We start from the raw sequence: 14,426 nt of genomic DNA on the forward strand, positions 1-14,426 counted from the left end.
CAGTGCAGGTCGGTCCGGTGGGCTTTGATGACCACACACCCAAGGAGGTAGTGGAGGGGAGAAGTGTAATGAAACTACTTAGGAAATAATAGTACCTAAAACTAAAATTTGGCTGGATGGAACTACCATTAACCAAAAGACCATAACTACCTTTGTGCCTAAGGACTATAATGGACACAGGCTGCAACGGGAGGGGGGGGGGCGGCAGCGGGCAGGGCCCCTGCTGATCCTCCATAAAAGAGGAACTGGAGAGTATTATTGGGGGTGTTGAATCTTGGGGGGAAGCAGTTCTACAAGACAATAACCTGAGTGACCCCTGGCTGTTGCTCAGTGCCTTGGCTCCTTTTGTTCTTGCGTACACTGCTGTGAAGACGCCTCCTGGAGACGCCCTGTTTAGAAGGCTTAGGGTGTGCTGCATTGTGAGGTATTTGGGGTGCCCCCTGTGGGAGCAGGGCACAATCAGAATTAAGCACCAGCCACCCTGTAGAGAAAAAGCAACCTTCCAACTGATGTGGGTTTTCCCTCTGCATTTTAGGTCTGTCCAGCTGAACAAAGGCCCACCTCCTTTTTTGAGGTTTGTTTAGGCTTCCCCACACACACACCCCAAAGTGAGCAGGGGTGGGCCACCGTTAATTTGCAAATGGCTTTGCAACTGACGTAGGTTTTGGAAGAAATAAAATGGAGCAGGTCAATTCATAAACTTCAGTTTAAAAAAAACAAAACAAAACAGGGTAACCTTAGAAAAGGAACAGTGGTTTTTCATAGGGTAAAAATGTCCACTGTACTAAACTAGATTCTATCATGTGGCCCACCCCCACTTTCATACTAGAAGGGTCTATGCCCTAGCTGTACAGTTTTCAGGAGAGCGTGGGCTTCCAGACTGGCCTGGTTTCCTGGGTGTTTAAAAGTAAAGAAGTCTCTCTTTGGGAGGCCCTTCATGCCACTCCGCATTCTACTTGGATGACCCTTTCTGGCATTGGATAGTTTTAAGATTTTTGAAAGTGAGAGCGAGAGCGAGCGCGAGCCGTGGGTAGTGGGAGAGGGAGAAGCAGACTCCCGGCTGAGCAGGGAGCCCGCCATGAGCCTGGATCCCAGGACCCTGAGATCATGACCTGAGCTGAAGGCAGACGCTTAACCGACTGAGCCACCCAGGCACCCCTGGATAGCTTTTTTTATGGCTTTAACCCATCAGTCTCTTCTGCCGGTTTCCAAGTTTTCATGGCACAATGCATTTCCCTCCATTGCAGAATCTGGTGGCTCACAGGTACCCATCAATGAACAAAATCAATGTTCATATAGTGTTGACTTATGTACCAGGTCCTCTTACATATACTAAAGGAATTAATCTTCACCTAAACCTAGGAGAGAAGGGCCATGATCCCCATTTTAGGTGTGGAAATTGAGGTACAGGGAAGTTGAGAAACTTCTCCGGGGTCACACATCTAATAAATGATAGAACTGAAATTTGAAACTTAGCAGCTGGCTTTCCAGTCCGTTCCCCAAGCCACTGTGCCTTAAAACCTCTCACTTAGATTTCACTTTTCAATCTTTCTTGGTTTCTCTGGGATTAAAAATCCTCAAGAGCTGAATGGTTTTCTTTAATACAGATTGCTAAGGTAATGCAAGGTTTGGGGTTTTCCTCTGAGGGGCACAGTGATGGGCTTCGTTCAGATCTGGCCAGTGTGGGTTCTGATCAGCTGAAAACTTCTAGCCCTGCAGCTTTCAGCATCTCTGCACCAGTTCCCCTTCCCACAGAGCAGTTTTCAAAAGTGTGGTTGCCAGATGAGCGTCAGTGGGCACTTGTTAGAAATGAAAAAATGACCAGCTCTACTCCACATCTGCTGAATCAGGAACTCTCTAAAGGAGGAGCCCAAGCCACCTGAGCCTTAACAAGCCCTCCATGTAGTCCTGATGTACCTGTTGGAGAAGCAGTGCCTTGGCAGTGGGCTACTCCTGTTTTTAATGTGCGTAGGAATCACCTGGGGATCTTGTTAAAGTGCTGATTGATTCTGTTGGCTGGGACCTAAGGTTCTGCATTTCTAACAAGCTTCCCCATTATGCTGATGTTAGAGCTCTGGGGACCACCCTTCAAGTAGCAAGGGCTTGGAGTATATGATGGAATCATGGGGCAGGGCTTCCGAAATGTAGGTTCCTGGGATCTACCCTTAACCACCCTCACCCCAAGTTATCTGGGGTGAGCACTGGGAAGCTACATTGAAAACCCACAACTGAAGTGACTCGGATACAGGTGTGGGGGCTCTCCTGTATGTTTAGCAACATCCCTGGCCTCTACTTGCTAGATGCCCACATGGTCACCTATATACGTGTGTACATATGACCATCAAAAATGTCCCCAAGCATTCCCAAATGTCCTCTGGGGGCAAAATGACCCTTAGTGGAGAGCCACAAGATTAGCTCACTTGTTCTAGACCCTGTTAAGGGGCTTTGAGCACCACCACTATTCAGATGGGACCTCTGCAATCCTTTATTCCTGAATCGTGTTTACAAGGCACAGGCTGGGTGATGTCCTGAGAATTTACATTGTTCTCTTAACCCTGCAGCTCTGCGGCAGGTCCGTGATCCCTTTTTCAAAGGAGTAAACTGAGGTTCAGAAAGGTTCCGTTTCAGTTAGCAAGTAACTAAGCAAGCCCTGTGCCTAAGAGCTGAAGCCCACACCAAGTTCACTAGCTTCTCATGGTAAGAGGTTTACCTTGACAAACCTCTCACTGAAAATGGAATCCACCTTCTCTACGTGGAGCAGAAAAGGTCCCAGCCTTTGGCTTCTAATTTATATACTAGTCAGTATCTTTATTTATTTTTAACTTCAGACATTGACAGCACCTCTTTATTCCCTGGATTTAAATCTGTTTGGAAAGAAATCACTTTATAATCTTGCAGGAACGCTTGGGTTTTTACAGAAATTTTTAAACCTCCATATTAGATTGAACCACATGAAACTATCTGACCATGTTGGCCCACAAAAACGTCAATTGCACATGATTCTACCATAGTAAAGAACATGATGCCACGAACTCCCATGTACCTGGGGCTGGGCTTCAACAATTAATGACGCATGGCTGGGCTTGTTTCTTCTGTCCCGCTATTCCCCTGTCCTGGATTATCCCATATCTAAACAACTTGTAAATATCCATCCCTAAACTAGTAGAATGCTCTTTAAAAACTCTTAATTTCATCTTCACACACACACCCCAAAAGAAAAAAACCACTTTAGTGTTCATGCTTGTCCTGGTCTTAAATGGCTCTTACAATATGTTTAAATCAGGATCCAAGTAACCTCCTGATACCACAAGTCCTCCTTTCAAGTCGTTGGTTTTTTCCCCCCTCCATCTTTAAGTGATTTGCTGAAACAGTGTTATTTTGTCCAGGAGATCAGTGGTGCTTGAAGTGTGGTCGGTCTCCTGAATGGAGACAAAACAAATTCAGAAATCGAGTAAGCTTTGAAAAATAGCTTGACATTGCTGGACCAGCCTTCTGCCATCCCTAATGTTGGGCCTTTTGTTGTTGTTGTTGTATTTCACTAGTAATTTGTGTTATATTTTATAAAAGTAGCAGCCTGTGATGGATCCGAAAATGTTTTACAAGCTAAGTTTTCACCAGGTCGTTCGAGAAGCCCGGTTGCAACGTTTTGCAGCCTGGATCTTGCCAGTTGTGTCTGTCCTGTTTCCATGTTCCTTGTCCTCTGTATTTTCTGGAAGTTGGTAGTTCAAGAAAGGACTTCTGTAAGGCTGGGGTGTACGCGGCTTTCCATTTTTAATGATTTTTTTTTTTTTTTTTTTTTTTTTTTGGAGAGGTGATGAAGGGAAGTAAAACAATCCTGCTTATAAGACTTACTGTGGTGGTTTTTGAGAAATTAACACTTTCTGTCTCCATTTCAGCTTCAGAATTAGAAGATAATGTTCCCAAACCAACGTGTCCCTCCACGGGCAGCAGTGACGACCAGAAAGCCCCCGCCTTGGCGCTTCCCTCAGAGTCCAAGGAACAAACGGTGACGCTCGGAGAAAGGACCTTCAACTGTTGCTATCCAGGTGAAACATGAACTTGAACGCGCGGAGCCCCTTCTCCGTGCGGGGCGCTGGCGGGCGAGCTCCGCCTCCTTCACCTGCTGAGTCCGTGCCCTGCTCCGCGCAGCCACCGCGCAGGCGCATTCGGTGCGTTCTAAGCCGCCGGTGGCGTCAGACTCGGCGCGACTTCCCAGAACCTCGGGTGTATAGTAGCTTCCTTCTTGAGGCTCTATTCTAAGAAAAGCTGGATTTTTTTTCTACTAGGTTGCCACTTCAAAACTGTTCACGGCATGAAAGATTTGGACCGCCATCTGAGAATCCACACAGGTAGGTGTCCATTTGTTCGCACCGTTAATGTTGAAGGAAGTGGGTAGGAGTTTAAGCGCTGGCATATAGTGGTAGGCAGGACAGAGATGGTCTCTGCCTCACGAAATGGTCTGGTGGGGTGGGCCGGGACCTAAACAGCGGCTAGGGGGGTGCGTCCTGGGAGAACTGGTTGTAGGAGATCGGACTGTTCCTGAAAGGCTTTCTGCTTAAACTCTGAGATGGCTAAGTAACCAGACAAGACAAGGAACATTCCAGCAGAGGGAACAGCAGGTGCAAAGGCTTGGGAGGTGTGAGCTAGTTGGAGACGTTGGTGAGGACGGGCTACAAAGAGGCCTCATGGCCCTAGTAAACCTCAGATAAGGTCGTGGACGCCTGGGTGGCTCCGTCGTTTAAGCGCCTGCCTTCGGTTCAGGTCATGATCCCAGGGTCCTGGGATCCAGCCCCACGTCAGGCTCCCCGCTCAGCGGGGAGTCTGCTTCTCCCTTTCCCTTCGCCTTCTCTCCCCTCTGTGCGCACACACGCGCGTCTCCCTCAAATCTTTAAAAAGAGTAATAAGGTTGCTTCTTAACGGTTCCTTCTTGAGAGCAGCCAGCTACTGAGAATATGGAGAAATAAGAGATGCTGGAGCAAAGGAATTTCTATGATCTATACTCAGGGTCTGCACACTATGGCCTGTGAAGCTCATTTGTCATCTGTGGCTGCTTCGGCCCCTACAGTGGCATTAGTGAGTCGTTGCCAGAAAAACTGCACAATGCACAAAGCTAAAGGCATTTACTATCTGGCTCTTCACAAAAACTTTGCCCACTTTTTGGTCTCTGGTGTAGACCCCGTAGGAGCCTGTGGAAGTTAAGATAGTGGTCTGTGGGGCGCCTGGCTGGCTTAGGAGAGCGTGCAACCATTGATCTGGGGGCTGTGAGTTTGGACCCTACACTGGGTGTAGAGAGGACTAAAACTTTAAAAAATTAAGGGATACCTGGGTAACTCGGTTAAGTGTCTGCCTTCAGCTCAGGTCGTGATCTCGGGGTCCTGGGATTGATCCCCGTGTGGAGCCCTGTACTCAGCGGGGAGTCTGCTTCTCCCTCTCCCTCTGCCCTACCCCCTGCTCATGTGTGCTCACATGTGCACACTTTGTAAAAAAAAAAAAAAAAAAAAAAAAAAAAATTTAGGACCGCCTGCATGGCTCAGTCGGTTAAGTGTCTGCCTTCGGTTCAGGTCATGATCCCCATGTTGGACTGTCTGCTCAGTGGGAGCCTGCAGCTTCCCCTGCTTGTATACTCTCTCTGTCAAATCTTTAAAAATTAAAAAGCTATTGGTCTGTTGGCTCTTACAGAAACCAAACCAAGTGGCTTAAACATAATCAAGTTCCTCTCAAGTACAACTGAAGGAGTACTCTACAGCTGGTAGAATGGCTCTGTCATCCTTAAATTAAAGCTTCATCTCCAGGTACAAGGCAACTGCTCTGTTAACTAGTGGAAAGCAGAAGCAGGGGAGGGGCTCACAACATCCCTCCCTTGGTCCATGCCCCGCTCCACCCCCCAGCAGCATCCCTGGTGACTAGTGGGATATGAGCCACCTCAGGCATCAGGGGGCACTGGGTAGTGGCTTCTAGAAACCACAAAACTCGGGAGCTCCATTAGGAGGACCACTTTCTGGGCAATTAGTAGTCTCTGCTAAAAATGGGCATCGTGCTGTGCAAATAAGAGAAGGGTCCTCTTTGCCAGGAAAGGTCATGAAAGGCCTCTTAGTGAAGGGATTGTTGATCCTGTCCTTGAAAGGACCGGGCTACCAGGATGAGGTCAGCAGGAGCATGCAGATTGCAGAAGCCATCTGAACAAAGGAAACCCCGCCAACCATGACTGGTTAAGGCAACTTCAAAGCTGGTTGGTCGCTTGAGCAGTCTCTCTGCCGGGGTGGTACTATTGCTACCTTGTGGGTGGGGCTAGAGGTGCCTCTAAATTCCTAGGATACACAGGTCAGTCCCTATGACAAAGAATTCCCAGACCCCCAAATGTGAACAGTGCCAAGGTGGACCTAGAAAGATAGGCAGGGGTTGGATTAATGTTCTATTGGAATAATAGAGAGCATGATGGGGATGCAGAGAGTAGGTAAGGCCCTGTCCCTGGTGGGGTTCAGACTTAGTGATACAGAAGGGCAGACAGATGGCTTCTCTAGCAGATATTTTGGCTATTTCTGTGTCCAAGGCGAATGCTGTAGTTCTCTGAATATCTTAACTGTTGTAAAAGAGAGGGGTCTGGGGGATTTACATCATCTCTCCCTCAAGACATGACCCAGAAACAGGATCCCTTATGATTAATAGTGAGACCCAACTGATGGTGGCTTAAAACCAAGATATTTCTGTGTTAAAATAGTCCAAGTTAGGTATGGTAGACAGCCCCGTGGTTTCGGGGACTCAGACTCCTATGTTGCTGCTTTGACATCCCAAGTGTGTAGACCATGTTGGTGTGGTCTGAGCTGGCTTACTGCCTCCACCCCCCGATTTAAGGTATATAGTAGAAGTTACCCATCACTTGGGTTCATGCCTGTTAGGCCAGAACATAGTCACATGGCCCTTCCAGGCTATGGAAATGAAGGCTGGGAGAAAAGTCTTGACTCTGGCCACGTTCCCAGCTTATAGAGCAAGGGTTCTACTTACAAGAAAAAGAACTGACGTGTGGGCTGAGGGGCATTCCTGAGCAAGCTGGGAGAGGCGGGGAGGGCGCTACGTGCAGGTGATCTTTTAAAGGGTAGGCTGGACCTTTGCCGAATGGATACAACCGTGGTTCTCAAAACACTGTTGTGATCCTTTTACATCTAAAAATTAAAGCTCTCCCCCACCCCCAAGTTTGTTTGATCTATAGTTACTGCAGTAAAATAAAACCAAATTTAAAATATGTATCCACTTAAAAATAACAGCCAGAGTGGCTGGCTAGCTCGGGGCAGGAGAACATGCAACTGTTAATCTCGGGATCGTGAGTTTGAGCCCCACATTGGGTGGAGAGATTACTCAGAATTTAAAAACAAAAACAAAAAAACCCTGTAAGCTCCTTATAGCAATACTTTTATGAGAAGTAACTATTTTCCCCAAAAAAATGTGACCAGTGGTATTATCTGTACCTTTGTAAATCTCAAGTTGGCAGGATACTCACACCTGCATATAATCCATTGCTGTGTTTTGAAGGATCTGAAGAAAAATCTGGTGCCTCACCTGTGGTCCGAAATGGAATATTCTGTTGATAGCGTTTTCAGATAATCTTTAATATTCTACCAAAACACAACAGAGGGAAGTTTCTTCAACTTTTTTCAAGATAGAGCGCGCGAGTGGTGGGAGGGGCAGAGGGAGAGAGAATCTTCACACAGAGCAGGACTCGATCCCGTGACTCATGAGAAAATGACCTGAGCTGAAACCAAGAATCGGATGCTTAATGGACTGAGCTACCCAGGTGCCCCAAGGGTAGTTTCTTAAGGATCAGTTGATGTATAGAATCTGGAGCCATATCCATAAACTTTTCAAACCAATAAAACCCATTGTTCTGTTTACTTTTTGAATGGCTCGTACCTGTGCTTGATTTTTCTTGACCTGTCCTACATTGGCCACTTGGAAAATACTGGTTTACCAACTTATATAATCCTTCCAAACATTGACCCATTTTATAATAGAAAAAAAAAATCAGTTGTTAATATTCGCAATCTCTCCAGAAAAATCTAAATACCAGGAAACTGCATGCCCAGGGTAGGGGATAGATGTTCCGAAATCCTAACTTTGGGGTTAGAGCTGGGATGTTAACCACTGCAACATTGTCGGTGATCATCCTTGGAATGACAGGCTCACATAGTTCATTCTGAAGAAAATATTCACCAAATCCCAAATTTGAAAAAGCCACAGTGGGTCTGTTCTTTCAAGTGAAACTGACATCTGCCCCCTCGAAATGCTGCTTCCCGCCCCCCCCCCCCACACACACACACACAATGGCTTGTTCTCAAGACTCTGTACTTTGGTCTGCCTTCTTATTTCATTACACGGTGTTAAAAAGGCTTTGGGGGAGAGACTTAATATAGGTAATAGGTTTTGCTGCTGGAAAGCCTATTCCTAAGGGAAACTGGCTCTGGGTTCACTGGGAGGGCCCGGCCGGGAAGAATCCCGTTCTGCTGCGGGAGCTGGTGATCCGAGTCAGGCACCTGCAGCTCTGTCCAGGTGCCCCCATAGCAGGTGAATGGCAACAATGAAAAAGGACAAGTCCCATCTTCGTAGTAGGATGAAGATAACTTCTGACAGCAGACTCGACAGGAGGAGACTCCGGGACCCCCAGGCGCTCACAGACTGCGCTTTGAGACCGTGGAGGTGGAGTCTGACAGGCTAATGCAGGGAGTGAGGCGGGGCGGACGCTCAGAGGGAGCCCCTGTGTGCACAGAATGGGGGCTTGCTGTGGGCTTATTTGGGGGAGAGTAGGTTAGAAAGCTGGGTGTGCTGACATTAGAGACCTCTTGGAAAGCAAGGCCTTGATTTTGGGTTTTGGGGGTTTTTTTGTTTTTGTTTTTTGTTTTTTTACCTCTAAAGTTCCATTTCTTCTACCCCAAATGCCAGGATCCTGGATGAAAATTTTTAATCAAAAATAGTTGAATTGTAAATGTTTAAGATGCTCATGCAACATTTATTTAGCTTAGTAAAGGAGGTTGACTTATAGTATTGCTATTTTTTTTATCCTATTTCCTCACGTAGCACTGGAATCCGGGTTAATTGGTCACAAAGTGAGTGGGGGTGGGGGCCGTTTTTTCTTTCCCTGTGCCGTAGACAGTAAAGTGAATGTGGAAACCCTGTTCCTGGAAGACTTGATAGAGCATACCCACAATGCTCTCTGCTTCCGACTTTTTCAGCGGATGGAGAGAGTGTAGATTAGGCTGTGAGGACAGTGTCCATCTCTGGGACAAATAAACACAGCTCAGTTCCTCCCAGTGTCCCCCAGAGTCAGTCACCACTCTGCACCTTGGGCAGCCTTCTGTCTGGACCTGGCCGGTGGAACGGCCTCTGGCTGGAACATGCCAGAAAAGGCGGTCTTGACTTTTTTTTTTTTTCCCTGCCGTGGACTTCTGGCAATTTTGTGAACCTTATGGACCCTTCCCAGAATGTTTTTAAATTAAATCCCATTAAACTATATTTCAGTACAAGTTCTATCAGTGTTAAACGTGTGGTATTTTAATACATACACCCCTGCTACCTTCAGTATGGTAAACACCAGCTGTGTCAGCCTCACCTGGGAGCTTGAGAAACCCCGAATCTGGGGTGCCTGGGTAGCCCTGTTGTTAAGCATCTGCCTTCGGCTCAGGTCATGATCCCAGGGTCCTAGGATCGAGCCCCGCATTGGGCCCCCTGCTCAGCGGGGAGCCTGCTTCTTCCTCTCCCACTCCCCCTGCTTGTGTTCCCTCTCTCACTGTCTCAAATAAAATCTTTAAAAAACAAAAAAACAAAACCCCGAATCTCCGGGCCAACCCAGATGCACGGACACAAACTACACTTTACTCTCTCTGTAAGTTTGACTTGAGAAATGGGAAATGTTGGTCAAAGGGTCCAGTTCTAAGACGAGTGAGTTCTAGGAAGCTGATGTACAGTGTGGCGATTGTTAGCAACTTTCAAGTCTGTACTACTAACAGTAGATCTTCAATGTTCTCACCACAAAGACAGTAAATATCGAAGGTGAAGGAGGTATTAACTAACCTTATGGTGGTAATCCTTTCTCAGCATATACTTGTATGAAATCATCACACACCTTAATGTCACATCCATTATATCCCAAAGCTGGGGGGAAAACCCACTTTAATGAGCCCTTCCTCAGCCCCCAGATGATTGGTAGGTGCAGCAGGAACACTAAGAAAACCCGGAGTTGAGCGTTAGCAGACCAGCTACTACCTCTTAATTGTGAAGTAGTGATGAGCGTCAGTAATCCCTCAGAGCTGCGGCAAGTGTGACATGGTATGAACACTGCTCCTGTCTCTTGGCCAGGATCTCCGTTACCATTATTGGGTTTGTTGATTACATAATGGGTAGAAATGCTGAATTCCAGTTAGAGGTAGTAGAAATAAAAACCTAATTGTTATATGAGGTCTTGTACCCCCTAAATCTTATCCACAAGCCCTAAATTAACCCTCTGATTTGGGGGGGGGGGCTGCGTGTGTGCATGCCTGGGTGGCTCAGCTAGTTAAGCGTCTGCCTTGAGCTCAGGTGATGATCCCAGGCTCCTGGGATCGAGCCCCACATGGGGCTCCCTGCTCAGTGGGGAGCCTGCTTCTCCCTCTCCTTCTGCCTGCCGCTTCCCCTGCTTTTGTGCCCGCACGCTCACTCTGTCAAATAAAAAAATTTGAAAAACTCTGATCTGGAATGTTACAGGTCATCTGGGCAAGAGAAATGTGGTAAACCACACAGTGGCTCTTTAAAGCATCTGCCTGAGAGTGATCCCTTCGTTTCTATCCCAACTCATTGGGCAGAAAAAGGCATGTGCCCAAGCCTATGGTCTGTGGGACTAGGAGGCAGAATTTTCCTGGGAAAGGGACCACTAGTGAATAATTGAACAGTGCATAGTTCACCTTGGGGTTCGTCTCTGACTTAGCAACTTTGTCACTGATCGGTTTTCTCCTGGTTCAGACTTTGTAATGTGGTATCTTCCTAGACCATTATCCGTGTTATCAAGTCTTATTTGGTTGGGGGTAAGGTTCTACTTAAGCCATGATGGACTTAATCTGAGGTCCCCTTTTTCTTTTCCAGTGTCTGTTGGAATGGTTCTCAACCAGGTAGTCTCGTCCCCCCCCCCCCCCGTCCTCCAGCCCTGGGGACATTTGGCAATAATCAGAAGACCTTTTTGACTCTTAAAACTAGGAACGGAGGTGCTGCTGGCATCTAGTGGGAAGTGGTGAGGGATGCTGCTACAGGACAGCCTCCAGCAAAGGATTACTTGGCCAAAAAGGCAATGACGCTGAGCTCCAGGACCCTGGGGTATTGGTATCTTGAGCAAACCTCCCTTCTTGACCGTATTTTGTTTATATGGATTAACTGCTGTGTATCTTGATTTTTCTAGTTCGTTGAATCGCATAGTTCACTTCCAGCCGTTTGTTAGAAATTAAGTCTACAAACATCCTTTTGAAAGCAGGGTGAGGCTATAGGTTTTGACACACAGAGCTTTCCCTGTCCATCTCTAGGGAGTTTGTAATCTGATTTTGGTTCTTAAACAAAAATTGTCTTAAAATATCCCCTGACTTTTGAAAAACCTTTTGGGAAACCGTGTCAGATTCGTAAGTTTAAGTCACATCTATTTGGTTTTATCTTTTCGGTATGAATTCTTTTAGTGGCTTTCACCAGGATTTCTGTTTTGCCCCATATTTGATACTCCTAGCATTTTCCTGAAATATTTATGTACCTTAGGGGCTTTAAGCTGATTTTTAAAATGTGTTAAAACTTAACAGGGAAACTTAATCTGTTTTTACTTATACATAGTTTGACTTTTACTTGTGTTCTATTGTCTTCCTGTATGGTTCTCTTGTGGTTTGGAAGCAATACTTCCCATTTTACTATATCCCACAGCTTATCCACTTCCTTTTTTGTGATGTACACAGTTCAAGTGTGATGCTCTGAGTCATCAGCTGGCTTTATTTTCTCTAACCACTGCATGCTATTAAGTATAGAACTCGATTTAAATAGTTTCTATAGAACTTTGCAGACACCACTCCCCTTGTCTGAGGAATTACACACTGATCTGAGCATTTCTTTCTGAAAGTTGTAAGAGCTCCTTCTTGGGCTTCTGAAACTGTATCACTCTGCCTCCAGATAAGCCATTTAAGACCTGGAGCTGTTGGTAGTGTTGAGAAATAACTATTTTCTCCGCTCCGTCCTGGACCATCTAGACCTGGCTTTCATGTCTTGTCCTTTCCCTCTTGTCCTTTCAGACAGCCTTCTGGGGGATTCTTCAACTCCATATTCAAAGTCCTCTTCTGACATCCTTTCTGCTTGTCACCTTGGAGTCTGGAGAGTCCCCAGGAGAATTGGAATTATGGCAATTGTTTGCTTTTAGAACCTCAACTTCTTGAGTTGGGTGTGTCTTCCTGGGTCTAGCTTTCCCCCAAGCATTTGGTTATTGGGTAGATTTTTTTATTTGTAAGCGATCAGTCTGGAGTGGTTGTAGGGGAGGAAATGGAGCACTAGAGGAAATGCTCTGGCCTTGGGGTTCTGTTCTCTAGAGTTCTCTAGAGTATCTCTAACTACGTGAGGTTTTATGCACTGTTTCTGTGGTGTAAGACCCTCATTTTCTGACAGCCCGGGGTAGACACCATTGCTGCTATAGTTTGGTACAAGTAAGGGAGGAGTCAACCTGGCCATTCTCTGTGAGCCGTGAAGGCTGTTCCCAGATCTCTACACTTGATCTTGAATGCTTCTGTAACCACTCCCTTTTCCCGAAACAGGGTTTGGCCTCTGATTTTCTCCTTCAACCTAATCTTACCTGTTCCTTAGGATTCTTTAAAATTTGTGAGCCATGCATGACTAGCACACCTTCTCATTTCCCAACGTGCTGAACCATGTACGTCAGTATCTTCCTGTCGGGACATCTGGACAGAAGGACGAGGCAGACCCCCATGCCCAGGCTCCCATCTGGGTCAGCTCTCTTTGCAGTCACCTTCACAGAGAAACCCTTAAAACCTTGAATCTTCCTTATGTGTTTGAAGGAGACAAGCCCCACAAGTGTGAGTTCTGTGATAAGTGCTTCAGCCGGAAGGACAACCTGACCATGCACATGCGTTGTCACACCAGCGTGAAGCCCCACAAGTGTCACTTGTGTGACTACGCCGCCGTGGACAGCAGCAGCCTCAAGAAGCACCTCCGCATCCACTCGGACGAGCGGCCCTACAAGTGCCAGCTCTGCCCCTACGCCAGCCGCAACTCCAGCCAGCTCACCGTGCACCTGCGCTCGCACACAGGTAGGTCCCTGGCCTGGGAACCCGTGCCTGCCTTGTTGTCCAGTTTCGTAACTTCATCGCGCGCGAACACAAGCGACCAAGATGACTTGGTGGCTGAAAGGAAAGGAATTTCTGTGTTTTCCACCAAGATGGCAATTTTCAGTAAAACCTGAAAGTCTGACAGCTGGGTTTTCCGACTTGGCGACATAGGCCGCAGCTGGGGATGAGTTCCCCATACAGCAGTGAAGCAAAGGATGTCTCTCGAAAGTCTTGATGGATAAACTAGGTGTTTCAGTCACTTCACATAAACCGATCACATGGCTAAATTCAGAAACGTAGCAAAATTAGTTGACCGGAACTGCAAATCATAGACTTCTAGTGCTAGAAATTAGACTTTGCAGAGAGCTTTATCTTCCCTTTGTGAGACCCCACTGAATAGCAATAGATAGAATCAACCAATTCATCATGGCACAGAAAAATGGGAATTGGGGGGCTCACAAGGAGGCTCAGAAAATGAGGCTTTTCAATGAATTCATAGAAGATGGTAAGCGGATGGAATATGCTGACATCTGAAACTGTTTAAAAAAAAAAAAAAAAAAAAAAAAACTCTTCCAGCAGACAAATGGCTCCCAACTCTGTGGCTGCCTCTCAGTCTTTCTAACCAATGTCTTACTGCCCTGAGAGCTCTGGACTTGGAACTGGCATGTAGACAGCCGAGGCCACAGAGCTCAGAGGAGAAGCTAAAGCCTATTGGCAACATGGCCCACACTGCCCAATTGCAGGTAAAAACCCATGGCCACCTATATCTAATCCTTAAACCAGTCTGTTCTTCCTAAATCTAAATGTCAACTATGGATTATGAGTCATTGGCAGGAAATGAGTGATCTAAAATGCCCCAAGTCTAACAAATCCTGGAGTTAACAGAGTACTTGGGTCATAGGCAAGAATTCTTCAATTCTAATTGGTATCTCCCCACTAGCAGAAATGTTTCCTCCAAGAAGAGTTCTGTGAAAAGGTAGAACAAAGTATGAATTAAGACTGGAGTTGCTGGCTACAAAGGCAAAGAAATTTTCCAGAGATTAGAAGGAAAAAAAAAAAAAAACTGATTTGGATAACTGAGAAAGAATAAGAAGCCGGAAGTTT

General features: G+C 46.4%; 1 protein-coding gene across 3 annotated transcripts in view; it reads left to right on the forward strand.

The window, feature by feature from the left end:
* The window catches only part of ZFP64 (ZFP64 zinc finger protein), a 93,322-nt gene that overhangs the window by 64,825 nt on the left and 14,071 nt on the right, over window positions 1–14,426 (forward strand). For all 3 annotated transcript variants that reach the window (XM_026503756.4, XM_048222260.2, XM_026503757.4), the window contains 3 exons: window positions 3,897–4,046; window positions 4,287–4,349; window positions 13,053–13,304. In XM_026503756.4, coding sequence (XP_026359541.2) covers window positions 3,897–4,046; window positions 4,287–4,349; window positions 13,053–13,304 — 465 coding nt within the window. The remainder of the gene's footprint in view (window positions 1–3,896; window positions 4,047–4,286; window positions 4,350–13,052; window positions 13,305–14,426) is intronic.

The sequence above is a fragment of the Ursus arctos genome, unplaced genomic scaffold (genome assembly GCF_023065955.2).
Source record: "Ursus arctos isolate Adak ecotype North America unplaced genomic scaffold, UrsArc2.0 scaffold_16, whole genome shotgun sequence".
NCBI lineage: Eukaryota > Metazoa > Chordata > Mammalia > Carnivora > Ursidae > Ursus > Ursus arctos.